Raw genomic sequence first — 27617 nt, 5'->3', positions numbered from 1 at the left:
GGGCATTTGCTCTTGTGATTTTAGCCCTGTATAGACTCCCTTTTTCTTGTGGTTGCTCATTCTCTGGCAGACCAGCCCCAGGATCCTCAGGCAGTCAGTCACAGGGAGTAAATATGTCAGTTGCATAGTTCAGAGCAAGCTCCCAAAACTCAAGGGTCACTTCAGCAGCTTTCTGCTGAGCAAAACAAGCCAAAGCTCAGACGATCATCTAGATTGGAACAGTAAAAAAATAGACTCCACCTCTTCCAGGCAAGAAGAACAAATTTGTATTACACAGGTAAGTGAAGGGAAGGACTTGGAGAGGCCAGTTTCTTTTCTTCCCAGTCTGTCCCAAACATCCAAGAACATTTGGGATAGAGTGTATGACTCAGGAGGTTCCATTTGAAGACATGCAGAAGGATGCTTCATTCACTAGCTCTGAAATACTAGAGCTCATTCATTACTGATTGTGCATGCCTGGTAATCAGTTGCAGCTTATTCAGAGTGTGATCAAGATTCACAGGAAAGGAGCATCCATCAATAAAAGTATCTGTAAGAATCTGGACAAAGATTCTTACATTCCTATCACAACTGGATTGTTAGATGTGAGTGTAGGGTCATAGTCACTTCTCCACAGATACCACAAGATGATCATTCATGCACACACATAAAGATCACCTTGTTGGAAATTAAGTAAACTGGATGACAGAGCAGAGCACCCGATTTTAATATAGTAAAAAGGAAGGGCATGCTGAACAAGGCACAGGGGAAGGAACTGCCACCATGTTGCCCCGTAAGCAACTTTAAGTAGCTCATTAGAGGGAAGGAGAAAAGTGAGAGGGGAAAAGGGAGAGGGGGAGAAGAAAAGAGAGGGAGAGAGAGAAAGAGAGAGAGAGAAAGAGAGAGAGAGAGAGAGAGAATGAGCCTATCTTTGTGGAAGAGACAGATATTTGATCTATGTCTATTATTGAAGCCCAGTACCAGACCTTCCATGGTGGAATCCACTGCTAGCCAGAGACCCCAAGGACACCAAAATTGTTGTGGACTGAGCTGTAGAAATGCCTTAAACTGATTTACTAACTGCCCCAAACACCTCTTCTTGAACATCCAAGGGCAGAGTTGGAAGTAAGATTCCATCACTGTGAGGGTCTGTGTGTATGTGTTAGATCTCAGAGCCAGTAAAACATGGGGTAGTCATATGATCAAGTGATTATACTTATGGATACATGCCCAAGGGAACTGAAAACATGCAAACACACTTGACCATGCGTGTGCGTGTTATCATTAGTGTTGATGGCCAAAAGAAGGAGTTACCTAAATATGTATTATTAATGAATTAACAAATAGAATATTGTATATCAATAGATATATTCAACCATAAAGAGGATGAAATACTGATGCATCTTACAAGATAAACAAGCCCAAATCACATTTTATAGTAAATGAAAGGACCAGGCACAATATGCCACATTAGTCAATAACAAGCAAATTTAAGGTAGATGTACATAAAATATTGCCAAGGGTAAGAGAAGCTGGAAACTGGAATGGCTGCTAGGCAGTAAAGTTCCTTTGGGGTCATAAAAACAAAGGCCCTAGACATAGATGATGACACTGACGGCACCTTTGTGACCATATGAAAAACCACTGGGTTGTATGTGTAAAATTGTGAATTAGATTCCAATTAAAAACAGGATACCATGTTAAAATATGTTATAAAAACTCGACACTACATCCATTGGCGAACTTTTGTCGGTGGCATTTTAACATAGCTCCTTAAATCTCTGCTTTGGGGTATGACAGTATAAAGTCTTCAGAACAAATTGCATGTTTTTGTGCAAGGATAAAATGAGTCAATATCATTCATCTCTGAGATGAAGGATGGAAGGCTCTCCCAGTGCTTGTGGGAGTAGACATGTGCTGCCAATGGCTGTAGTAGTTAGTATATCTGCACCTCCAATGCTTGCGGTAATATACATGGACTTCTGATACTTGTGATCGTACACATGGACTTCTACACTTGCATACATGGACTTCTACACTTGTGGTAGTATGCATAAACTTCCAATGGTTGTGGTAGTATGCGTGTATTGCCAGTGCTAGTGGTAGTATACATGTAATTCTTACTGATTTTGAAGGTGGCTCCATTCCACAAACTCCAAAATGCACATTTGTAGTCAGAACTCATAGCTACCACAGGACTGCACTAAAAGATTACTGGGCTGTAAAGGTAATGTTTCCAAATCAACTTGCTAGCAGTGACAGAAGATGAATTATCAAAACCCTGGAAGTGAGTGAATCTGTTAAGACAACAGAATCATTTGAGTTTCATGGTAGTTACTGCCTGTTTTTACCTCTTCCCACAGGAGCCACGTGTGTGTTAAAGAAGAAATTCTCTGCGAGCCAGTTTTGGAATGATTGCAAGAAGTACAATGTGACTGTGTTTCAGTACATTGGAGAACTTTGCCGTTATCTGTGCAAACAGCCTCAGGTAGGAGAAATCAGTCCAGGAGGTGCTGAGGATTTCAGACGGAAAACACGCTGGGGAGCGGAGCAGGAGTCAATTTTGGTTTCTTTGCTTTCACTCTACAGTCTTCCAGAACATAATTTATCAAAGACCCAGAGGTGCTTACAATATACAAGATGAAATAAATACAAAAGTTCCGGAAAATAAGAGACAGACTACCCAGTAACACTTTAATTGTGTGCTTTGTTCTGTAGTAGGACAGGACAGATCCATGTGCTAGCGGACTGCAAGTCCAGGCTAATTCAATTTTATTATGAAATTTATTATGAAATTAGATGCATATGATACTTACAGAAAAAATAACTCCAAGCTTAAAATTGGCAATGCTTCAAAACTCTGGACTTTTAAAATAGCAATTGCACTTTACTATTTTTTTGAATAAATGATTATATTGGGTATAGTCCTGTTAATGCTTTTAGCATTAAAAAGAAACTTTATTGGTATTCCTCTCCCAACCCCTAAAGCAGTGGATCTGACATCCTTTTGATCAGCTGTCACTGCATGAGAAATAGGTCAGTGTAGAAATTTGTCAAAGCCTGGAGTGTGTCTTTGTGGCTTATTTGCTTTCTCTGTCCTTGCCTTTGTTCTGGTCTCATTTATCTTTCCAAATATTTTTTTAAAAGAAAGAAAAAAGGAATAAAAGCTTTCTGACTTCCTAAACACTCTCGACAGCAAAGATGTGATTTTTTTTATTTAATCAAATCAACATCAACCAGAGAAATTGTGAAGCATACGACCCTTCCTGAGGACAAACAGTGGAGCCGTAACTGAGCTATACCTCCTGGCCTGAGATCCCTCACTCAGCATGTCTGCCCAGGATGGTGGGTCATCTCCTCTGTTTTTACTGGTTAAAATATGAACACTACTTCCATTAATTATTTCCAATGCTGATGAGACGAGGCAGGGACAAATAAAACATTTTAATTATGTGGGCTTGAACGAGACAGATGAACACAGAAAAGAATGTGGACTTGGATAGCCTGATCTACAAGATGCTTTTATTGGTGAGCTTGGGGAGATTTCCTGTCTACCCCACCTCCTCCTTTGGTTAGAAGCTATCTATTTTTTTTTTAAATTAGCAAATCTGGATTTATCTAAAGAACATGTGGTTTCATTATCCCTTCTTAGCATTATTTTTTAAATAAAAATATGCACACGAGGTTTCAAACCATGGTCTACGGGATTCTCAGTTTGCCCCCATTCTGTAAACCGACCTAACTTCCTGCCTGTACTAATTCAGTGTGTTATTGCAGTGCTTGCAAGGAAAGCCCACTGTCAGAACACATGATTGTGCTTAAAGATGCATTGGTGTGTGCTAGACATATGCATGCATGCGTGATTATCAGTAGGCTTTAGAACTAAGAAGTCTTCCCTAGAATCAGAGTGGAAGGACCAACTTTCTTACTGTCCACTGTTTGTGCTTTAGATGATCATTCCAGGGTGAAACGCTGCTTCCTGCAGCAAACAGTTTGCCACGCGGAGCTGTAGGCAGTAGTTAATTGGTTCTGTGTTCGGTACTTCCGCCTCTACATGTAGCAACAAACATTCTCATTCCCTTAAAACGAAAAGTTACGCCGGGCGGTGGTGGCGCACGCCTTTAATCCCAGCACTTGGGAGGCAGAGGCAGGCGGATCTCTTTGAGTTCGAGACCAGCCTGGTCTACAAGAGCTAGTTCCAGGACAGGCTCCAAAACCACAGAGAAACCCTGTCTCGAAAAACCAAAAAAAAAAAAAAAAAAAAAAAAAACGAAAAGTTACATTAGAGTTTTCTGCATTTAAAGAGAAACTGTGGAGTTTCAGCTTTTCTAGGCAACTGAAGAGGGTCTTCGAGCCAGTTGTAGTAGGGTTTTTCAGAGCTGGATGGAGTCCATGTTCTGGAAGAAAGGGACTATTTCAGAATTAGTGATCTGTAGTAGGTAACTTCCCTTAAGTTCCTGATGCACCAGACAGTAGCTTAGTGAAGATGTTTTTAAAGAAAATGAAAGCTTCAATGTTGGTGTGACTCCTTCATGGATGTCATCACACCAGTCTGGTTCTTTGTACTGAAACCCAAATGAGCATGTCTGCTGAGAACTAAGTCCATGGGATATCTGTGAGAGAAGATCTCACTGTGTCAGAAATCTGGGTAACCTGTATAAGGGACTTAAATGGCTGAACAGTAAGCAAGTATTTTATGTGGTTTGGATAATGACTTATCTATCTATATCTATCTATCTATCTATCTATCTATCTATCTATCTATCTATCATCTATCTATGCATCCATCATCTAACTATCTCTATCTCTCATTCTTTCTATGTGTGTATGTGACTATATAAATACTTGGCAGTAAATTTGTAAAAGATTCTGTTAGCCTTTTCCGAAATCTTAGAGAAAATCATTTAAAAGCGCATGTGTGCATGTACCCATACCCACACTTAATTTAAAACATAAACACTTTCCGTTTGGGCCCTTGAGTAATTTAATTACTTCAAGCAGTATAGCATTGATCCTTAATTTGTCACGTGCTCTCATAAGACAGCATTTTCCCACGTAACTGACAGTGTGGTAACTTTATAAAACTTTAATTCAGTCGATCCCTTGAATGCTCTAGTTATCTGACTTGACTGTGCACATGAAATACACTGTAAGCATTATCAACACTCAAGAGTAAATCTCCATTCAGTCCTACACAACCATACCCCATTTTCTAGACCCTTTCACTCCTTTCTGCTCTTCAGTCATTTTTCTACCTGTGATACTCTACCTTTTTATGTTGGGAGCATCCTTTGTGGTCCATCTAGTACCACTCTACTAAAGATGCATGTTTAGTTTTACATATGTTTGTAAACATTTTTTTTTATTTAAGTGAATGTGCGTGTTTATGTGTGAGTATGCTACACGCGTGTAGGTAATCTCAGAACCCTGGAGCTGAAGTTACAGGTGGTTGTGAGCCTGTCACAGGTGCTGGGACCTGACTTCAGTTCCTCTGCAACTGGACTCAGATGCCCAACAAGAGCAGCAAATGCTCTAAACCGCGGACTTATCTCTTCAGATCCAGCGCATGTTTAGTTTTCTGATGATATGTTTTGTTTTTAAAGTTTCGAACAATATGTTCAGAGAATATAAAATAGACAAAAATATTTCCACAGTCTCTTTAAGAATGTTCTCTCTCTATGTCTCTCTGTGTGTGTCTCTCTCTCTGACTCTCTTGCCCTCTCTCCTCTCTCTCCCTTTCCCTTTTGTTTCTTCTCACTTTATCCGAAGCACCATCCTTATATTTATTATTTTAAAAATTTTTTGACCTTGAGTACATAGCTCGATAGTCTCCCATCCCTTTTAGAAACTGCTGTTAAATTTAATGGGTTTTGTTTTATTTTCTTACTGTTCTGCAGATATAGACATTTTTCTCTAGGATGGTTTTCATGGCAGCCCATACATCTTAAACGTCCTTTCATAGACTTCATCCTATAAAAATCGATGCTTTAATAATATTTCAGAATGGCGTCAAAATCTAATTACAGATGTATGGTACTTGAGAGCCAAAGGTTTAGATTCTAAGATGCCTGGGAAGAAATCAAGCCATTTTGTTGGGGCACTTCTAAAAATTGATGTGTTTTCTCTTAAGTCATTTATCTGATAACTCAGGAGTTTACTGCTCTTGTTCAGAATAAATGTCAGAGAATCACAGTCAGGGCACGGTACTTCACTAATCTGAAATGAATTGTCATTAAATGCTTCTGTTTCATTAATGTCTCAACCCCAACTGATGTCTCTATATCTGGAATTCAGAGAGTAGCTTCCCTTGCATCAAGAAAATTAGGAGCAAGCAAGGGGAGACAGCTAGGCAAGCTTTATAGCTCCCTCATTCCTGGGATTACTTGACATCGGGGAACACTGGTTGGCGCCCCCATATAGGCTTGTGCATCTACCTCACCGATTCTTAGTCATGTCTTTTTACCTGTTTACCTTTTACGCTCCCAATCGCATCTCGTTCCTTTCTATTTATTATTGAGCATTCATAGATTAAAGCACTTAAAACCATTTTGTGGTGCTTAGAGAAGAGGCTGAAACATACTGTGGTCAATGGATCATATGTTACCCAGAAGTAGTTCTGAGCAAATCGTCAATTTACTATGATTACAATGATAATAAGGCCTTACTTGAACTTGAATGTGCATTAGCCACATTAATTGACATTTTTCTTGAACGTGGAACAAAATTCATTTCTTCTTTAATTCGAAATACAAAAAAGTGTGTGAAGATTGTGCATTCTAAACTATGAGTTACTTCCCATTGTCTCATTTTAAGTTAACTATTTCATTGGTTCTAAGGGTTTAATTTACTGTTATCTCCTATGTGGGTCTATAGCCTTTAATATATATTTACATATATATATATGTATGTGTGTATGCATATATATGCATATATAAAGATTTCTAAATAAAATCAGAGTGGAAGTCAATATCAACATTATACAGGTAATAAATGATAGGCCTAGGAAATAAACTTAAATATTTCATAATCCTTTAAAAGTTTTACACATCCTGAAATATACTTTCTTCTAAGTGTCTACCCTCCCAGAAAGGGTCTTCATAATTTATAATTTGGAAAGAACACCCCCTCCCAGATATGAAAAGGAACCAGATATAACCCAGCGTTGTTTGTTAGCTACTGGACATGTTTCTCCAACAGGACTCTGTGACTTTCTTACTGTGTTTGTGTCTCTTCTCCTACTGCCCATGCCCTGTTTACTTTTAGGAGCGTTGCCATATAAATAGCAGGAATAACAGAGAGCGGGAAACGAGTTATTTACCAGTGAAATCTTTTCTTCTAACAGAGAGAAGGGGAAAGGGACCATCGGGTGCGTTTGGCAGTTGGAAACGGTATGAGCAGTGATGTGTGGAGACAGTTTTTGGACAGATTCGGAGATATTAAAATGTGCGAATTCTATGGCGCTACAGAAGGAAACATCTGCTTCATGAACCACACAGGGAGGATTGGGTCAGTCGGGAGGACAAACTTCTTTTACAAGGTAAACACGGCGCTTTCTCTATAGGAAATACGTTGCGTTCTACAAACTCTTGTCTGGAGCTTAAACTTCTACCTTGTGAACATTTTTTTTTTTTTTATCACGGTTTTGAAGCTGAGGTTAAGCATCTGCAAAGGTGGCTGTGGGTTCTGCAGAATCCAGTCATCTGCCTTGCGCTCCCTCCGCAGCAGGAGGATGATGGTTTACTTTTGCTGAGTTTTCAAGTTCTATGTTTAAGATTAAAGCGCAAGTCCTGGGCAAGTCTCTTTTCTATCCTCTTGAGTCTTTTACTCCCACTTCTTCTCACCTCTTATCATTTATACCATGTGAGTTATAAAAGTTTCTAGTACACAGCAATAATATATTTTTTTAAGAATGAAAATTAAAGCAAGGTCGGGAGATCTGCATGAACCGTTAGGACACAGAACGTGAGCACCATGTCGGGGCAGCTCCTAGTGGTGCTAACTCCAGCTCCGTGGGATCTGATGCCCTCTCCTGGCCGCTTCAGACACCTGCACACCCAGGACAATCACTCCCAAACTTGTACACATACACATTCACAGAAATAAAGATAATTTTAAAAATTCTTAAACAAGCTGCTTAAACTAAGTGATATTTGTGGGGCCTGTATCTATTAAATGTACAATACCCTTTCTTTTCAAGCACTTGGGAAACATTAAAATAAATTACCAGACCACTTAGGAAATTAAGAAAAAAATGCAATCATATGAAGACCCAAGCGTGTAATGAAGATGGCTTGTATTTTACGTTGCTGACTCAGCTTCCTTCTAGTGTCCTCCTGAGAGACCTCCGTGACGTCAGTAATACAAGACACCACATTGTCTCCATTTGTTTTTGAAAAATACTGATTTTTCAATTCATTTTAGTTCAGTTGTTCATAGTACTTTTTAAAGTTATTCTGGACTATATGGGTTCTATCCTGTCTTTTTACCATTTCAGCTACATGCTGTCTGCTTATAGTACAAGTAATAAAAACATCAATGATTATTACATAAGTAGGCAAGGATGTCTCTTAAAACTTCAAACCTTGCCAGGAATGGTGGCACATGCCTTTAATTTCAGCAGTTGGGCACAGAAGCAGGCAGATTCTATGATTTTGAGGGCAGCCTGCTCTACATAGGGAGATTCAGGATGGTCAGAGTCCTATAGAGAGTCCATCTCTCAAAACAAACAAACATACAAAGAAAAGCAAAACCTTGTGAGCTTACTGTTTTGAGGGGAATCAGCTTCCAACTAGAGAGATAATGTTAAGAGTGAAGGAGAAATTTCTGTAGCCCCAATATGCTTATAACTGTAATCCACGGTCTTTGAAGAGATGGCATCCATGAAATTTGCCCAATGTAAACAAAATGTAAGTTTGTAAACAATATGTGTGTATAAAAAACTAAAGGTTATGAGCAGCTATCACTTTTTCCAATGCTAATCTGGAGAAATAATTTTGTTGTTGTTGTTGTTGTGTATCTAGTATATTTTATTTAAAATGCTTTTCAGTGACAGGATTTCATATTTCATAGTTGTTGAGATTTTAGAGTCCTTACATAATATTTGGTTTGGGGAATGGAACACTAGTCTGCATAATAAGTTTACCTGCTTAACATATACCCTATACATGCAGCCTAAAAATAACTCAGTACAATAGCTTTAGTGGGCTTGAATTTTTTCTTTTTTTATTGATTTTATTGAGTTATACATTTTTCTCAGCACCCCTCCCTTCTTCCCCTCTTCAACCCTCTCCCACATTCCTCAGGCTCCCAATTGACTCAGGAGATCTTGTCTTTTTCTACTTCCCATGTAGATTAGATCCATGCATGTCTCTCTTAGAATCCTCATTGTTGTCTAGGTTCTCTGGGGTTGTGATTTATAGGCTGCTATTCTTTGCTTTATGTTTAAAAACCAATTATGAGTGAGGACATATGACCATTGTCTTTCTGGGTCTGGGTTACCTCACTCACAATGTTTTCTAGCTCCATCCATTTGCCTGCAAATTTCAAGATGTCTTTTTTTTTTTTCTTTTTTGGAAGCTATAAGTATAGACAAAAGGGAGCTGATGACAAATCATATTAAAATAGTAAGTGCTTCAAAGTGACCAATAAATGCCTACACAAATATTTTTTACATCAATTCAGGAAACGATCATAACAGTTTTCTCTTCAAAAAATATCAGAGCTCTGGTAAGAGGTCTCAGGGGCAACATAGATCAACAAAGGAATTAGAAATGAAACAAGGTCATCTCAAAGAAATTAATGAAGAAAAATAAACATGTAATAGAAATTAATATCACATTAAAAGTTTAAAAACAAAACAGATTGTAAACATTGTTGGAGAGAAGATAAACAGTATTAAAGATTTGTGCACACAGGTAAAAAGATAACTCAAATGTAGACAGTTCTGGCACGTGGCTAACCGTTCTTGCAGAAAAGAACTGGTCACATAGAAAAATAATTCTTTCAACTATATTATTAATAATTAGTATAGTTATACTAAAAATAATTATAACCATACTAACATTAATTCTCTTAACTGTACTAGATGAAAATGCTCATGAAGATGAATCTTTAGCCAAAGAGTGCACTGTGTTCCAGGAAATGAAGTATGGTGCAGAATAACAGACAGGAAAAGACACACTAGTGAAGTGAATGAACGAAATGCAAAGAACCAGGTGATGCTGAAGCATTTAAAAAAAAAGGATGGGATGTAAAAAACATAGCTTGGTTGACAACAGAACATGGCATTGGAAGCTCTCAAATATGCAAACAGAATGCCAAAGACCAGACCAAAAAAAAGAAGTAGGGCTTTTAGTATAGGTTAAATTGCTCTCCCAGTATATGAGCAACAACGGAGTTTTCTAAAAGTTTTACACACAAATAGAGAATAAAATATATGTGTGCTATGAGAATATTGTACTTCTCTGAGAAAATGGATTGAATGGAAATATCTAGCAAGTCTGAAAATAAAACAAAACATAGAAGATGGCACCTTCAATTTAAAAAGTTTGATGGCCAGGATTAACTCAATTTAAACACAGAAAATTAAACAGATCCACTTTATGCCTCTGTGTGGAATGAAAACAAAATCTGAAAATATAAAATGTATGTATTACGAGCATATACAGGAGATAGCAGGAAGTTTAGGTGATCTTTCTTCCACAGCAGTAAACCCAAGGATATACTAATGAAGATAAAATGTGGGGTTGTTAAAAAGTCTGCTTCCTAACAATTTTACAAGCTGTTTAATCATCTTAAATGTAATCATCTCTCCACCATGAGCAAAGTTCACCAAATGCAAAGTCAGAGCTCATTCGCCATAAGACTTCCTGCATTTCTGACATCACCAGCAATTCCACGAGCCTCCAGGACCACCCTTGGGATGGAAACTGACAAGGAATCAGCTGGCTGGAAGCTGATACACTCCAGGTGACAGTTTATCACAACTAAGGACAGTCTAAATCTAGCTAAGGGAACCGCTCACGGGCAGAACCCAGAGACTGTCTTCTCTTCTAGACTCAGGACAGTTCTCCAGTCCACAAGACTGACCTCCATTTCCTCCTGCCCTTGGGATACAGCAGCTGTGCGACACAAAGTCCAGCCACACTGTTGTTGGCATGGCTTAGAGACACCATTTAAAAACCCCATTGCTACTAACTGGTTGGCCTAAACATCTGAGACAAATGAGTGCATTTATAACAAGAGCAACATTGCAAGCTCCTGGAGACAATGAATAAGAAGTTGAGGGGCCCTTTCGCTGCTGCGTCCGCAGCCATGAGTATGCTCAGGCTACAGAAGAGGCTTGCCTCTAGCGTCCTGCGCTGTGGTAAAAAGAAGGTCTGGTTGGACCCCAACGAGACTAATGAAATTGCCAATGCCAACTCCCGTCAGCAGATCCGGAAGCTAATCAAAGATGGGCTGATCATCCGGAAGCCTGTGACTGTCCATTCCCGGGCTCGCTGCCGGAAAAACACTTTGGCTCGACGGAAGGGCAGGCATATGGGCATAGGAAAGCGGAAGGGTACTGCCAATGCCCGAATGCCCGAGAAGGTGACCTGGATGAGAAGAATGCGGATCCTGCGCCGCCTCCTCAGGAGATACCGTGAATCCAAGAAGATTGACCGCCATATGTATCACAGCCTTTACCTGAAGGTCAAAGGGAATGTCTTCAAAAACAAGCGGATTCTCATGGAGCACATCCACAAGCTGAAGGCAGACAAGGCTCATAAGAAGCTCCTGGCTGACCAGGCTGAGGCTCGCAGGTCTAAGACCAAGGAAGCAAGAAAGCGCCGGGAAGAGCGCCTCCAGGCCAAGAAGGAGGAGATCATCAAGACTCTGTCCAAGGAGGAAGAGACCAAGAAATAGAACTTCCCTAGAGTCTGTACATAGTGGGCTGCCTGTGACCTCAGGTGGATCAGTCATTAAAATAAAACAACCCTTAAAAAAAAAAAAAAAAAAAGAAGAAGTTGAGGGGCGGGGGGACCAGACATTATTTTCAAGGCAAACTTCTCAAACACAGAGACAGATAGCCCAGTTCCAGTATCTGCTCTGCTGCTGTTGGACTTCATAACCTGGGCACTTTTCTCTGGTCAACAAGACAAAACGACAGCCTACAGAATGAGAATAGATCTTCACTAACCCCACATCAGATAAAGGTCTGATCTCCAAAATATACAAAGAATTCAAGAAATTGGACACCAAAAAAATCACATAATCCAATAAAAAATGGAGTACAGACCTAAACAGAGAACTCTCAACAAAGGAATCTAAAATGGCTAAAAGACATTTAAGGAAATGTTCAACATCCTTAGTAATCAGAGAAATGCAAATCAAAACAACTCTGAGATTCCATCTTACACCTGTAAGAATGGCCGAGATCAAAAACACTGATGACAACTTATGCTGGAGAGGTTGTGGGGAAAAGGGAACACTTCTGCATTGCTGGTGGAAATGCAAGCTGGTACAACCCCTTTGGATGTCAGTGAGGTGATTTCTCAGAAAATTAGGAAACAACTTTCCTCAAGACTCAGTAATAGCACTTTTGGGTATATATCCAAAGGATGCTCAATCATGCCACAAGGTCATGTGCTCACCTATGTACATAGCAGCATTGTTTGTCTTAGCCAGAATCTGGAAACAACCTAAATGCCCCGCGACCCAAGAATGGATAAGAAAAATGTGACACAATGGAGTACTACAGGGCAGGAAAAAAAAAAAAAAAAAAAAAAAAAACGACATCTTGAATTTTGCAGGAAAATGGATGGAGCTAGAAAATATTATTTTGAGTGAGGTAACCCAGACACGGAAGGACAATTATCACATATCCTCACTCATAGGTGTTTTTTATACATAAAGCAAAGAAAGGTAGCCTACAAATAACAATCCCGGAGAATTTAAACAACGATGAGGACACTAAGAGAGACTTACATAGATATAATCTACATGGGAAATAGAAAGTAGAAAAAAGACAAGATCTCTTGAGTAAATTGGGAGCATGGAGACCTTGGGGGAGAGCTGAAGGAGGAGGTGAGAGGAGGGAGGGGAGCCGAGAAAAATGTAGAGCTCAATAAATATCAAAATAAAAAAACTAAGGCCTTATCAATATGTCTATGTTTTACAATACTTGATTGGTATGAAACTAAGTGGATGAACAATGGAACAACATGCCTCTCCTCTCATGTTGATATTATTAAAATTGTTACATCTATTATGGAAAAAAAGAGAGAGTTCTTAAGAGATTTTAGCACTGTATTTGGCTTACACTAAGTGCTTAATTGACCTTAGATGCTATCATTTAAACTGAATTAAATGATGAATTTTGGGGGTGGTGAGAGGACTCATTAAATAAAAATGTCTATCCTGGACATCAGATGGCAGAGAGAAAAAACCAACTCCCAAAAGTTGTTCACACACACACACACAGCATACAATGGCACACATGTACCCATATACGTATACAAGCACATATACTCACAGTAAATAACTATAATTTAAATAACTATTGGATGGTGAATTGTGAATCTGATTACATGCTGTTTTTTACTAAGATTAAACATCACATATGGCTTTATTTATACTTAGATATTAGTATCATATTTATCTTAGTGATGCCATTATTTGTTGTTTTTGTTGTTGTGTTTTTCAAGACAGGGTTTCTCTGTAGCTTTGGAGCCTACCATGGAACTAACTCTTGTAGACCAGGCTGGCCTCGAACTCACAGACATCCACCTGCCTCTGCCTCCTGAGTGCTGGGATTAAAGATGTGCGCCACCAATGGCCGGATTCTATTTATTTTTTTTAAATTTACTTGTTCTTGTTGTGCATTTTTAAATCTTCACCTCCTTTTCTCCCTCCTCATATATCTGCTCTTGGAATTTTATCTTACTTCATTTCACCACCTCCATATTAAATCTATTTGCTAGTTCTATTTAATAACGTTACATGTTTAAATGACCAATAACATGAGGGAACTGGACTGAACAATTTTTAGTTCACTGTCAGGTCAGTCTTGATAGAAAGGATATGTTAATAAGACACTGTGACTTAGGCATCATAGGGCGGGGCAGCTGGAACCATCTGAAGATGAAGGAGATGGACACCCAGTTTGTCTGGTTTTTGAATGAGTAGGACCTTCTACCAGACACATCATCTCATTCCACAAAAATGGGCAGACTCCTACAGGTTAGTCTAGAGGAATTAACTCGAAAGGCCGAGAGGAAAGCCAAACACATGTTAACTTATTCTAGTATTTAGGCAGTTGGTCACTTTTCTGGAGGCTTTGAGGAAAACACCACCAACAAAAATCCTGATGACTCAGAGCTTGTATCTTAGTCCTGTTTAAAACTTCCCTTCAGAGAAGATGTTTTTGAAGACTCAGAAACAGGTCCTCCTGCCTGTGATTAGAGGAATGAGGAAACCAAGACTGGGTACCTTCTGTCGCTTGCTTTCATTCCCTCGTGGTGAAACCTAGCAGTACTAAGGTGAAACAAAGCAGAAAGGAAGCAAAATGAACGCCAAGTAGGGAGGCCTGCATTGCTTTCCATTTTGGTTTTCAAATCTCTGTTTCTTTTCTTCTTTTTTTGTGATTTAAATTTCCTTGTTTCAGTTGAGCATAGAGTCTACTGGCGATTCCTGTGGTTGCACAAATAGAAAAATGCTCATGTGTTTTTGCTTTGTTTTGGGTTCGCAGCTCTTTTTTGCTTTTGAGTTGATAAAGTATGACTTTCAAAAAGATGAACCAATGAGGAACGAACAAGGCTGGTGCCACCGTGTGAGAGAAGGTAAGACGGGTTTTAATCAAAGAGCCCGAATCCACACATAACTGGTGCTGAGCGCAGGAAAGGAAGAACCACAGTACAGAATGCGATATACCCTGGACTGTAATGCAGGTGGACTGGTTTAACTGCTGCTAAATGAGCCCTTTTTAGGTTAAGTGACCAATTGTTAACTGGTTAAGCGGCATCTCTTTGGCTTTTATTGATCTGCATGTACATATTTAGTTTGTAAGCTGTTGTTTTAATTTTGGCACAGGGACCGTGCCTTAACCTAATGCTATTTCAGCCAGCAATTGCCACTTTGCAGTTATGGGCCTGCATCTCTAGCAGCAGCCCAGCTGCTCAGACTGCAGCCTGGTGGGAATTCTGTTCCCACAGGCACAGGCCCTGTCACTGCCACTAAAGGCAGCTTTAACTAAATCTCTATCATTCTATTTATAAATAAGACTCTAGATTCAATGGCTGGGGTGAAAACCTGCCAGCTCAGAGAGGTGGAGGAGTATCAACTAGCTAACCCTCTCTCCTTGCTGTCTTCCACTCCACCAAACTAGAACAAGCCGTACCACTCCAGATCCCTCCCTACTACTTCCTGTGTCCTAGATACAAGGAGAAGTCAGGCCACCTTTGATCTAAATTTGGGGTTTGACACTTAGAAAACATGAAACTATGGTCAGATAAGCAGATCCAAGACTCATTTTCTTCTTACGTAAATCAGAAGTGACATTATTTATTTCACGAGCCTCGTGTTGACAATTAAATATTGTGAATAAATCTTCATGGCTTCTTGTCTTCTTCTTTTCTCCATTTTACTCCTCTCCCACAGTAGACTATATAAATGTTTGAGTTTAGAAATTTGGATGAAAACAAAGATCTCGATTACCTCTATATCAACATTAAAAATATACTATCTAGATGTACACTTAGCATTGGTTAGAGATACTATCCGCATAAATATGACCCAGATTCCAGCATGAGGCAATGCCTCATGCTGCCTCGCACTACACGAGAGGTGACTGCCTAGATCTGGACTTCAGTGTGATAAGACAAGTTGTAAAGCCGCTTTGCTGTTCTTGTTGTTCTGTTTTTCTTACTGGCACTGGAGATATTGCAAAAGAAAGTATTATTTATTTTAAAAATAATCTCCCAAGCCTCTGCATATCAGATCAGTGTGAAGAGATAACACAGACAGAGGTGTCATTCTTACAGTGGACTTGAGTTCATTTCTCAGAACCCATGTCAGGCAGCTCACAACTGTCTGTAACTCTAGTTCCTAGAGATCTGAGTCTTTGGATTGTGAAGGCATCTGCACTCGTTTGCACTGGTACACACACACAGACACACACACCCAGAAAGACAGACAGACAGACAGACAGACAGACACACACACACACACACAATAAAATTAAACATTTTCAAAATTTTTAATTCAACTCCAGACACTTTTCAAGAGAAAAAGATAAACTTTGGAAGATTTAGAGAACTTGAGGTCTTTTATAACATGCTTCCTCAGAATCACCATGAGATCTGAAACTCAAACTTGAACCTTGAAATCATGTTTATGTAATTTCAGCATTTCTAAAACTGCTGCTTAGCTCCACTTTAGAATCCTCATGATGAGCTATTGCATTTTATTTTGTATTGCAGCCTTGTGCCTTCATTATGCAAATTGAGAGGTTTTTTTTTTAAAAAAAAATTCTAGAGTATTAAATGTAGCTTGACAGACTACACAATATATATGAGGCTTTGGAGGAATGTGGACCTAGTCCTAAAATGCATATCCCAACTTCTACGTGTATGACTTCGGTGGCTGTATGACATTGGGCAGACATTTTACATTTGGTAAAATCAAACTGTAGCCAAGACCTTTCTCAGAGGTTTGTGATGAGAATGGGGTGCACAGATGGGCCATGCTCTACGAACAGGGACGCTAGGATAAAGTGTGCCATAGGAATGTGGTGATGATGTCATAGGGGTGGTGCTGGGGGGATGGAAAGGATGAGAAAGAGTCAGTGGGGCTCTGTGGGAGCAGAGTCTGTATCTTTGTCCAGAGAGGTAAGCTGCAGCCCTTGCTGAGAGCCCTGTGAATACTCATCCACCTCTGCAGCTAATCCAGGAGGTAAACAGTGGCCTTGGAGGCGGCTGCTGTGAAAGCCGCTTTCCTTTACTCTAAATGTAATCCTGTCTTGCAGACCATCAAGCACAACCTTGATTAAATGGGCTTGACTAGAATAATGATTTCAGATAAGTGTCTAAGCGTGAGTGGCACTCATAAGTGTCAGGAGATGGGAGATCTCTCTAATGCCGTCAAGTGTTTCCAGAAAAACACCCTATAGGACGAAACACTCGGCTACTATGTTAACTGGGTCAGCCTCCATTATAGATTCTTTCATCCAAAATTGCAAAAGCTTCATTGTGAGTTCTACATCCACTTCTTTTTCTGATTTTGACAGCTGACTTCATTCCTCTGGACATTCGGTTTTTTTGTTCGTTTGCTTTTCTAAGAAATAAGAATTGTTAATACTAGTTTCAAACAATTGCTAATCAAATTAAATGCAATTATATTTGCAGAGCAGGCATGGTCCCTAATATGTACTGCTATTAACAGCTTATTAGAAATATTGAGTTACTTGTTCTTAGTATTACCTGTGTTAAAAATCTGTGCAGTTCCAAGAGACATTACCTTTAGTATGTCAACCAATAAAAAAAATTAAATTCACATTTTATTTGCATACAATTCTTGCCATTGATTTTTGCAAAGCTGCTGTGAAAAAAAATAGTCTAGATGTTGGCATCAAGAATAAATGCCATTAAGTGGGATGGAGACAAACACCAAGGGAAATAAGAACCTACAATAGCTGGGCCCGTCTGCTATAACTAGGTACATTGCACTGTCTGCTAAGATACTTGTCAGATCAGACGGCTGCAAAAATGGCCCTTTCTCTTGCAGGAGAACCTGGACTTCTCATCTCTCGTGTCAATACGAAGAATCCTTTCTTTGGCTACGCTGGCTCTTACAGGCACACGGAAAGCAAGCTGCTTTTTGATGTTTTTAAGAAGGGAGATGTTTACTTCAATACAGGAGACCTCATGGTCCAAGATCACGAGAACTTCCTTTATTTCTGGGACCGTATTGGAGACACTTTCAGGTAGGAATGGCACTGGATGCCCAGCTGGCCCTGTGCCTGTGAACCCATCTTCTGTGGAAAACAGAGACGCTGCTGCTGTGATCTCAGGACACACAGGGTCTTTCATTTTCATGATGATTACCCGCTCAAAGATTCACTCACGATTCGTTTCTAGAATGAATTATGAGTCCTGATGTTAAACTCCCTAAGTGTTTTTATTTTTTATTTATTTATTTTTTTTTAACGATTCTAAATAAGCATCCATACTTTATTAAAGGGATATTTCTGCTCCTAACTTTGTGCGGTTGTAGACAAAGAAATTTGAGTGAGAACGTTTTGGATGTGCTGGGTTTCATGGGGCAGGTGGACAGATGTGTGGATGATAGAAAGACTATCAGTAGCAAAACATTTTGCAAATATTTACATTTCTATGCCTCAAGGAGGTTAACTAACAGGAGTAGAACCAATGCCAAACTGCATATCAGAATATTGATTTTGTAGTTTTTAACTTTGAAGATAAAGTAGCCTATTCAGTTAGCACTTACCCACAACACCAGGAAAGGTATCTATTCCATTACCACCCTTGATTCTATTGACTTCAAAGTCAACAGGAAGACTGAGTTGGGACTGTCTATAACTAGAGATGCTCGAGGAAGACACATCTTTCTTGGTCCTGATTTCTTTTGTGCCCTTGGAAAATCACGATCGCACTTTGTGAACAATGATTGTATGCTGCTATTATGGTGTGGGCCACATCCCCAGGGAATGTGCTAAATCTTTCTGTCGTGAGGAGACTTGACAACATTCCAGCTCCTTCCTGTTCTCAGTAGGTTAGGGCAAGTGTGGGGTACACAGGGAGGTGGCTCCTACCTTCCAAGTCAAGACTCATAGCAATCTCTTTGCTGGGATAGAAGGTATATGATCGTGATTTCCCTAAGTGTTTTTAAAAACTAATTAGTAGTCTGTACCCAATCAGTAGGATACAAAAGCAGAAGCGACGTGAGAGCTAGTATTGGGGTAAAAAAGAAGTACTGTGTGAAGTTGTCAGTTAGGATTAAACAGAAGAGCCATAAATTCATTCATTCATTCATTCATTCATTCATTCATTTCTTATCTCTTATTTCTCTATTTAGTGTTGGGGAGGGAGAGTACATGACACACATGCATGTGGCTTTGGGGAGTTGTTTCTCTTCTCCCACCTTATCTGTCTGTCCACGGGACTGAACTCTGGTTTGATGACAAGGGTCTCCATTCATTGAGCTGTCTCACCAGTCCTGAGATTATTTATGATGTAATGAAAGTATTTTGAAACTGAGACTGTTCCCTCACGTTAACATTTTATTTTCTAATTTCTTTTTTAAAAAATATTTATTTATTTATTTATTTATTATGTATTCAATATCCTGTCTACATGTATGCCTGCAAGCCAGAAGAGGGCACCAGACCTCATTACAGATGGTTGTGAGTCACCATTGGGTTGCTGGGAATTGAACTCAGGACCTTTGGAAGAGCAGCCAATGCTCTTAACTGCTAAGCCATCTCTCCAGCCCTTATTTTCTAATTTCTAATACTTGTCTTAGCCTACCTAAAAGTTTATTTTACTTTGTTATTCAATGTTATTCAACAAACTAGTCAAGAGCATAGTGTAAGTATTTAACAAGAACTTGATGAATAGACAAACGGAATAAATTAGTAGTATGTCAAATTCTCATCTTATAGAATTGTGTTCATTATAACAACAGAATTGAAGGAGTCAATACCTAGAGTTTAAAGTGGGTTAAGATACTGAGGTAGGTGTAGTATTTCTTTCAATTCCTACTACCAAAGATAAAGTTTTAAACTTAATTTTTACTGTTGCACAAAGTAGTGATTTTGTACTAATATACCCTCTTTATCATGATTTATTTTATGGCTCTATTAAAAATATTTAACACTGAACAACTTATACCAATAAAACTGTAAGTTATTTTAATCAAACCACAGCTGCTCCTGTTATTGAACTCTGAACAAAATGCTTTTGTAGACATACATAGCTTTTGCTTGGCAACTAGTTATTTTTGGCCACTAGGTGCTTCGCAGAGCCAAACTCAAGTCACAAAAACTGCAAGCGGGAGTCGGCTCTTCAAATACTTACACTCTCACTCAGATCTGTCTATCTTTTAGGTGGAAAGGAGAAAACGTCGCGACCACAGAGGTTGCTGACGTGATCGGGAGGCTGGACTTCATACAGGAAGCAAATGTGTATGGCGTGCCTGTGCCAGGTATGTGGATGTTGACGACTTTGAGTGTGTCCTTTAATGCAAGTGACAGTGTTTCCTGCTAATGCTGTGGGTGGCAGGGAGGCCAGGGATGCAGCAGAGGAAGAAGGGAGAGATTCAGAAGCTGTCGCTGAGGACAGGAGAAATGCATCAGTTCTCTGAGGTCTGCAGCTGGCACAGCATGTGGCCTTAGTCATAATACCCATTTCTGGTTTTCTTAACTTCAAATAGTCCCTTTATTTTTCCTTTTTTTTTTTCATTAGTAATTAAAATGTACATTTTTGCGGGGCTATAGTTACCTCTAAATAAATATTTTCATTCTTAATATTTGTCGCAATGGGATACAAATTATACATTATTTATTTTGTTTACCATTTTATCAGTTTCATTTTTGAAGTTCAATAAAGGACAAAGTGTGGTCTTCCTTATTGTTCAGTTATTTCTAGTGATTACGTCATACATCAGGGAAAGACACAGACTCAGTTACCACATTGTTACCCCTGGAATAGACCAAGTGTCTCTGTAGCAAGGAGTGTGTGACAAGACTGATCTTGAAAATTTGTCTAGTAATTAACTGATTTTATTCCAACCCTTCCCCCAGGTTACGAAGGAAAAGCAGGGATGGCTTCTATTATTCTAAAACCAAACAAGTCTTTAGACTTAGAGAAAATGTACGACCAACTTGTAACATCTCTACCGGCTTATGCCTGCCCACGGTTTTTAAGAATTCAGGTAATTTTATAGTTTCAAACGTTATTGTTAAATGTAAGAACCAGAACCAAGAGGTGGGTCAGTAGCAAAATGCTGCTGTATCCTTTAGAAAATGTATGAATTTTATTTATATTAGTAAATATTTATTTATTTATTTATTTATTATACAGTATTCTCAGTATTCTATCTGCATGTATGCCTGCAGGCCAGAAGAGGGCACCAGATCCCACTACAGATGGCTGTGAGCCACCATGTGGTTGCTGGGAATTGAACTCAGGATCTTTGGAAGAACAAGCAGTGCTCTTAACCACTGAGCCATCTCTCCAGCCCCTATATTAGTAAATTTTAAGAATAAAAAGCAGAAAGATACATTGCTGATGCTCTTTGATGTTGTACTTGGAGTTGTGGGAGAAGGAAGCAAGGTGAAGTGCAGGGTTTGTCTTTGTCCTTTCTATAGAGTTGCTCTCCTCTTTAGCAAGGACCTCTGGCCCAGGTGATGCTCACCAAAACTGTACCTTGCACATATCTTCTGAAGATAGTTGAAGCTATTTGCCTAAAATTAGGTATGGCCGGGTCAACATCAAAGTGGTTGCAGGATGTGTACAGAACCTGGAGCAGTTTATCTTTAAGCGAGTTTCCTTCCACCCTCTTTGTAGAGTCCTTAGGTTAGGTCCTCTCCCTCTTGCATTGTGGGAAATCCTGAGCTCATTTATGTTGGGATAAAGGCTCTCTTTTTGTTGGATTGCTAGTAAAGAGTGGCTTGAAAATAAATTACTACTGATAACTTCACCTGCTCAGTTACTCAGTTAATACTGTGGCGCAAATGCATTTTCCCAAACTGAAAAGTTTTCCATTTTAGCATTATAACACACAGACTTTTACAGAATATATTTGTTATGTTACTATCAAGTAATAAGTAGAACAGAAATTACATTCATTTTTAGAGCATTTGTAAATCAATACACATAGCCAAGCCACTTCTTATCCAAGGTGCACATCATCTAAATTTATTTATATTATTTGCATATTATGTATATATATATATATATATACTGTTCAGATAGTTTTCAGAAAAATTCTCTGAAATTATAAGGCAAATAAATATGAAAGAGAAGTGACCTATATTAGTTGGAACTTGAATTGATGAAGTTGAGGACTAGCATTTAGTTTTTAGTATTAGCATGTGTGTATATCCTGTACATATTTTATTCACATTAACACAGGCACATGTTGCACTACCAATCCAAGTTTGCTATCAATTTGCCCGTATTACTTGTGTACTTACATGTCATGTGCATGTATTTCGTGTACATCATCTTTTGTATAGCTTCTATATACCCTCTTTATATATATTATGTATATATAAATCCATAATATATATTTATAAATATACTAAATACAGCCTGCGCAGTCCATATAATGTTTTACTTGTATATACATTATTTCAGGGCTGACCATTTGGTGCTGGTTAATCAGTTCGGGGGTTCTTCCTTGTGGAAGATTATTTCATCCCACTCCCAGCATTCTTTAGTTGTCTCTAGTTCTTAGTCTCGGTTGAAGACCCTGTGAGATCTCTTCTTCTATGTTAGTATGTCTGCTGGTGTCATCCATGTTCAAGTCTTGCTTAGGCAGCCATGTCGTTGAGATGTCATAAGTTTAACTTTCCTGGCATTTCTAGGAAATGTAATCTCACAGCAGAAATTCTGTTCTTCTGGCTCTTTCACTCTCCTGTCTCCTCTTTTGAAAATATTCTCTGAACCTTAGGTGCAGAAGTTGTGTTATAGGTATGTCAGTTAAGTTGTAGTTTTCTGTAATAGTCTTCATTTCTTGCAAAAGAAAAAAAAAGTTTTCTTTGTTGCGAATCTTTTCTTGCAAAAAATGTTTGTTATCTGTGGGTATAACTAAATATTTAGAATACAGTTAGGAATTACACCGGTTTAGTAATATGGAGGTTGTAGTGTCTCCTCCAAGATCCATGACCTCATTAGCTAGCTGTATTCTCTAGGGTAGTTTGGATACATTGCTAGTACAAGGCATGATCTTCTGCTTAGAGAACCTTTGATTACACTAAGATATAAGTCCTTATGACTTAAGACACAGTGGCCAGAGGCTCTGAGCTTCACGTGGCCTGAAAGGCTCCTCTCTGAGGATTAACTTTTATGGTACTAGAAGATGCCATGGAAGCTTCCAAGGGAGGGAAGCAGCCAATATTGCTACCTTGGCCTTTTATAGCCGCTCCTGCTCTTCTCTTTATCCCCTCTGTTATCCCACAAGAAATATATCTTCACAAACAGAACACAGATTTAGAAAGTAATATTTTAGCCTTTATTCCTAGCATAGCTTAAAATTTACTCACAGAAGCAGAAGCCACATTTTATCATTGAACTATTCTAGACTACTTCAGCATCACAAGCATTTAGAAAATCTTTTAATATCATTAATTTTCCAAACAGAACATTCACTATTACAGTAATGATTATTATTTCATTTGCTACAATTAACAGAAAGCATATCATTTAAGGCTTCATACACAGATCTCAAAATATTTGTGCAGCAAGGCTTGGTGGAACCCACGTTAATCCTAGAACTCCACAGACGCAAGTGGATTTCTTTGAGTTTGAGACCAACCTGGTCTACATAGTGAGTTCAAGATTAGGAAGGCTATATAGTGAGACCCTGCCTCAGAAAATATATATAACAAATTAATTATAGCAATAAGTAATCTGATAAAATACAGAACTAAAACTTACTTTTGACCATATGAATAAAGCAACTTCTTTGTGAAAAATTTAAGCCACATTCCTAACAGGGTAGTTTTGCCCTTAACAGCACTCAGTATGGCTGAATAAAACTAACTCCGTCCTTTCGTTCTACTCCAGAGACACAAGCTACTAGAACCTCCTGAGAAAACGTGTGTCATAAATTTTGTCTTTTATAACTCTCTTATGACAACATTGTATATTTATAATATTGTGTTGGTATTGTCATGAGTTAGGGTATGTCTATGTCTTTCAAACATGCTTTGTTTATTGATTATTATATAATAATTATTATGCATTCAGTAAGCTAGTAATTCAGTAAAGTTTACAGATGAATTAAAGTTTTCTTATTTCTAATGCTAAATTAATACTAAATGTAAAGATATAAAATATGATAAAGAGATATGACCCACATTGCTAAACACTGTACTCTTATGTAGCAGCTACCGTGCATATCATACTAATAACTTGTTCCACTCAGATCTGTAATTGTTTCCTAGGAGAAAATGGCAACAACAGGGACATTCAAGCTACAGAAGATACAATTGGTGGAAGAAGGATTTCATCCACTGAAGATTTCTGACCCACTTTACTTTATGGATAACTTGAATAAATCTTACGTTCCATTGACGGAAGAAATTTATAATCAGATAATGTTAGAGGAGCTTAAACTTTGAAACCGTTTTTTTTATGGGACTTTGATGCCTTCCTGGGAAAGAAGGAGGAGGACAATTGAGCTCCTTGGTTGACAGTCGGGGAGGGTTCCTTCCATAAGTCCAACAGAACTGGAAAGATTGTACGTGAAGAATGCATTTGCTATACCTACTCTTTCAAGACCCATCCTTCTCAGCACTGTGAGCTGGCAGGGATGCGATGTTCAGTCCGTCCATGGTCATGCGGCTAAGGTGAGATGCTGCTCATAGCTGCTGCCCAGCATCTCCGGAAAGCGGCTTAGTGCATAGAATGGGCCCAGGAGGGGATCACAGTTCAAAGTACAGTGTTTCCTGGGTACATTTAGGAAGTAAAACCAAACAGGGTATAGGATTAGCACATGACTCTGAGACTATAGGAAATGTGGTGATTTCCTCTGAAGAGATGGGGAAGTTGTGTTTCCTTCACTGGCAAACATTCCTTGAGTTTAATAAGACTTAAATTTGCTTCATCTGATATGAACTTTAGCTTTTTTTTTTTTTAATTTGAAGGTTCGGAGTGTAACTAAATACTTGCCTTAATAGTGAAGATTTTAAATAATACATTAGTTAACAGTTAGCCACTTAAAATACTTTCTAATATGTGAAGATTCTAGTTTTCAATGAACACTAAAATTTTTACTCAGCCTATTTTTATGTGCTCTATCTTGTGACTCAATAAAATCATCTTTAATAATATGTGTTTGGGGTATTTATTTTTTATTATTTTGTGTGTGTTGGGTGTTTTGCCTGCATGTATGTCTGTGCACCATGTTTGTGCCTGCTGCCCACAGAGCCTAGAAGAGGGCATCAGATTCCTCAGCACTGGAGTTATAGAGTTGTGAGCTGCCATGTGGGTGGAACTGAACCCCAGATCTTCTGGAAAATAGTCAATGCTCTCATCCAGCGGGCCCTCTCTCCAGCATGGTGACTTGTGTCTTTGTTGTGTTGATTTTAAGTGTAATCCCTAATAAAAGGAACCTGACATACATACATGCACTCCTATCTCCTATCTCTTAAACACACACTAAAGAGACAAACAAACGTGAAAAAGTAAAAGAACAGAGCAGGGAAACAGGTGAATCCATGTCCTTAGAATTGTTGGAAGAAGATTAGTGATAACTTTTCGAAGAGTCATAGGAACCACAAGAGTAATATATACAACAGCTGGACTAGAATAGAGCTCTGGAATTGCCACCAAGATCAAAGACAGAAAGAGCAGTCGGTCTGAACAGGAACGTGAGGAGTTCCCTGAAACACAGGGCACCATGGACAGTGTGGGGAGCAGTGTGCTGGCCTTACACTGCGGCATTTGGACCTAGTGTTGCCTTTACTTTAGAACCACAAAACATCCCTTAGTAAGGTAAAGTATCTTCTGGAGGGAAGTGGCAAGGACTGGCTATGGTTCGAGTGTGTAATCTCCAAGCTGCCTGTACTGGACGCTTGGTTTTTGTGTTACTGGTTGTTTTTTACTGTCTACTCTTTTACTCTTTGTTCTTTGCTCTTAGGGAACCCGCCATCCAGCTCCCAAATAAATCACACAGAATTTTATTGTTACTTATGAATGCCTGGCCTTAGCTTGGCTTATTTCTAGCCAGCTTTTCTTAAACTATCCCATCTATCTTTTGCCTCTGGACTATATTTTTCTCTATTTCTGTACTTTTTTTAAAGTACAGATTTGCTGTGTAGCTGGGTGGCTGGCCCCTGGAGTCTTTTCTTCTTCCTTGATTTTTTTTCCCTCCCAGATTTCTCCTCCTGTTTATTCTCTCTGCCTGCCAACCCCGCCTATCCTTTCTTCTGCCTCACTATTGGCCGTTCAGCTCTCTAATTATAGCAATCAGGTGTTTCAGACAGGCAAAGTAACACAGCTTCACAGAGTTAAATAAATGCGACATAAAAGAAGTCAATGTATCTTTGCATCATTAAACAAATGTTCCACAGGGTAAACGAATGTAACGCTCTTCAGCTAATATTGCACAACACCAGTGTACAATATTGTGGTGATAGAATGTTTCAAAGGCACAGTCTCCTGGAAAAGATTTCAGGCACTGGGGTGGACATCCTTGGAAAGGATTAGTGAGAACTTAGTTCCCTCACACTCCAGTTCATTCCTGAGAGAATGAGTGGCTGTGCTTGGCTTCTCCTGAGCATGCCTCTTCTTATTGTCACAGTTATTTGTTGTCAAAGTTGTCACACAGCCTAAGGGGACCTCACTAGAAGGCAAACAGATATGGCCACGTGATCTATAGATCACTTTCAGCCTCTCAAAATGTTAGCTAAGTCAACATTTTTTTTTGTGTGTGTATAAGTACCCACCCAACTTCATGCATCTTGTAATAACAGCAGAAAACCCATTAAATTAGAAGACCTTATAGAAGAAGATTAAGAAGTGGGATAGGGTCCAACCAGATGACCCTAAACCTGTTAACCTAGCTTTCCAAAAAGAAAGTTTGACTATTTATGTTGTCTAAGATATCCTGCATACCAATATATGAATGAAAATGGATGGATTTCTTTTATTTAAAATGTTAAGTCAATGTGTGAGCCTTATTAATGCTCACATTAGTATTTGCCTTTACCATAAAGATTTTGCTTGGGGTATGTGCTTTGCAGTTTGTAGTTGTCCTTTAAGAATAACACTGTGTTAGCATGTTTCCACTACCTTATAACTCCTTAAAAGCCAGGGAGAATGAACCATAATAAACAACACATTTTTATAACACCCTGTACCGCTACTCCCATTTGCCAAATCCACAGATGTTAGGGGCAGATGTTTGGGAGAGAACAATGCATTCCAGAAATGGGGGTAGGAATAGAAAGTGTCACAAGTGGGTAGAGCTTTGTGAGAAGTTGCTGGGAAACACAGCAGATGAGATCATGTGTTCAAAGAAACGGTGGGAGAAAAGACAAATGGCATTACACCGTTGAAATACTTCCCAGGCAAAATAAGCCAATTATGCAGTAAACACATATGAAAACCTAGACAGAGCCGTGTGAAATCAGGACAGTAAATCGCAGAATGTTGCATCGGATGCTTCTGCATTCCCGTTGCTGGTGGAAAACATCTGTGAGCGGACAATCTTATTACTGACTGAGCAAAGCAGTGGGAATCGTGATCACATGAATAGACAAGTTTATTTGGAACAAAAGCAAACCCCAAGAAGGGCTAACGTTTTTAGAGTGCTGTACACTAGGAGAAAATAAATAGGGCATCCCCCTTATAGTGTATGAATAGATAATTGCATTAAAATTATTTGGTTATACTGCATAAATACAAACTTTC

General features: G+C 38.9%; 2 protein-coding genes across 2 annotated transcripts in view; both read left to right on the top strand.

Annotated features, from left to right (window-relative positions):
- Window positions 1-24329, top strand: part of Slc27a6 (solute carrier family 27 member 6) — a 41026-nt gene extending 16697 nt beyond the window's left edge. Inside the window, exons 5-11 of the mRNA XM_057788665.1 lie at window positions 2343-2467; window positions 7322-7516; window positions 14708-14798; window positions 17740-17938; window positions 20081-20178; window positions 20777-20907; window positions 24146-24329. Of these exons, the coding sequence (XP_057644648.1) occupies window positions 2343-2467; window positions 7322-7516; window positions 14708-14798; window positions 17740-17938; window positions 20081-20178; window positions 20777-20907; window positions 24146-24322 (1016 nt within the window). The 3' untranslated portion in view covers window positions 24323-24329. The remainder of the gene's footprint in view (window positions 1-2342; window positions 2468-7321; window positions 7517-14707; window positions 14799-17739; window positions 17939-20080; window positions 20179-20776; window positions 20908-24145) is intronic.
- On the top strand, window positions 11277-11951 carry LOC130886645 (60S ribosomal protein L19-like). The gene has a single exon (XM_057788666.1). The coding sequence runs from the start codon at window positions 11293-11295 to the stop codon at window positions 11881-11883; it is 591 nt and encodes a 196-aa protein (XP_057644649.1). The 5' UTR covers window positions 11277-11292; the 3' UTR covers window positions 11884-11951.
- Window positions 24330-27617: the final 3288 nt, after the last annotated feature.

Source organism: Chionomys nivalis, chromosome 14, assembly GCF_950005125.1.
Source record: "Chionomys nivalis chromosome 14, mChiNiv1.1, whole genome shotgun sequence".
Classification (NCBI taxonomy): domain Eukaryota; kingdom Metazoa; phylum Chordata; class Mammalia; order Rodentia; family Cricetidae; genus Chionomys; species Chionomys nivalis.
Note: the sequence above shows the minus strand (reverse complement) of the source record. Positions and strands in the feature narration are given on the sequence as shown.

Coding starts and splice junctions, on each gene's coding strand:
- LOC130886645 (XM_057788666.1), top strand. CDS start 11,293: ATGAGTATGCTCAGGCTACAGAAGAGGCTTGCCTCTAGCGTCCTGCGC.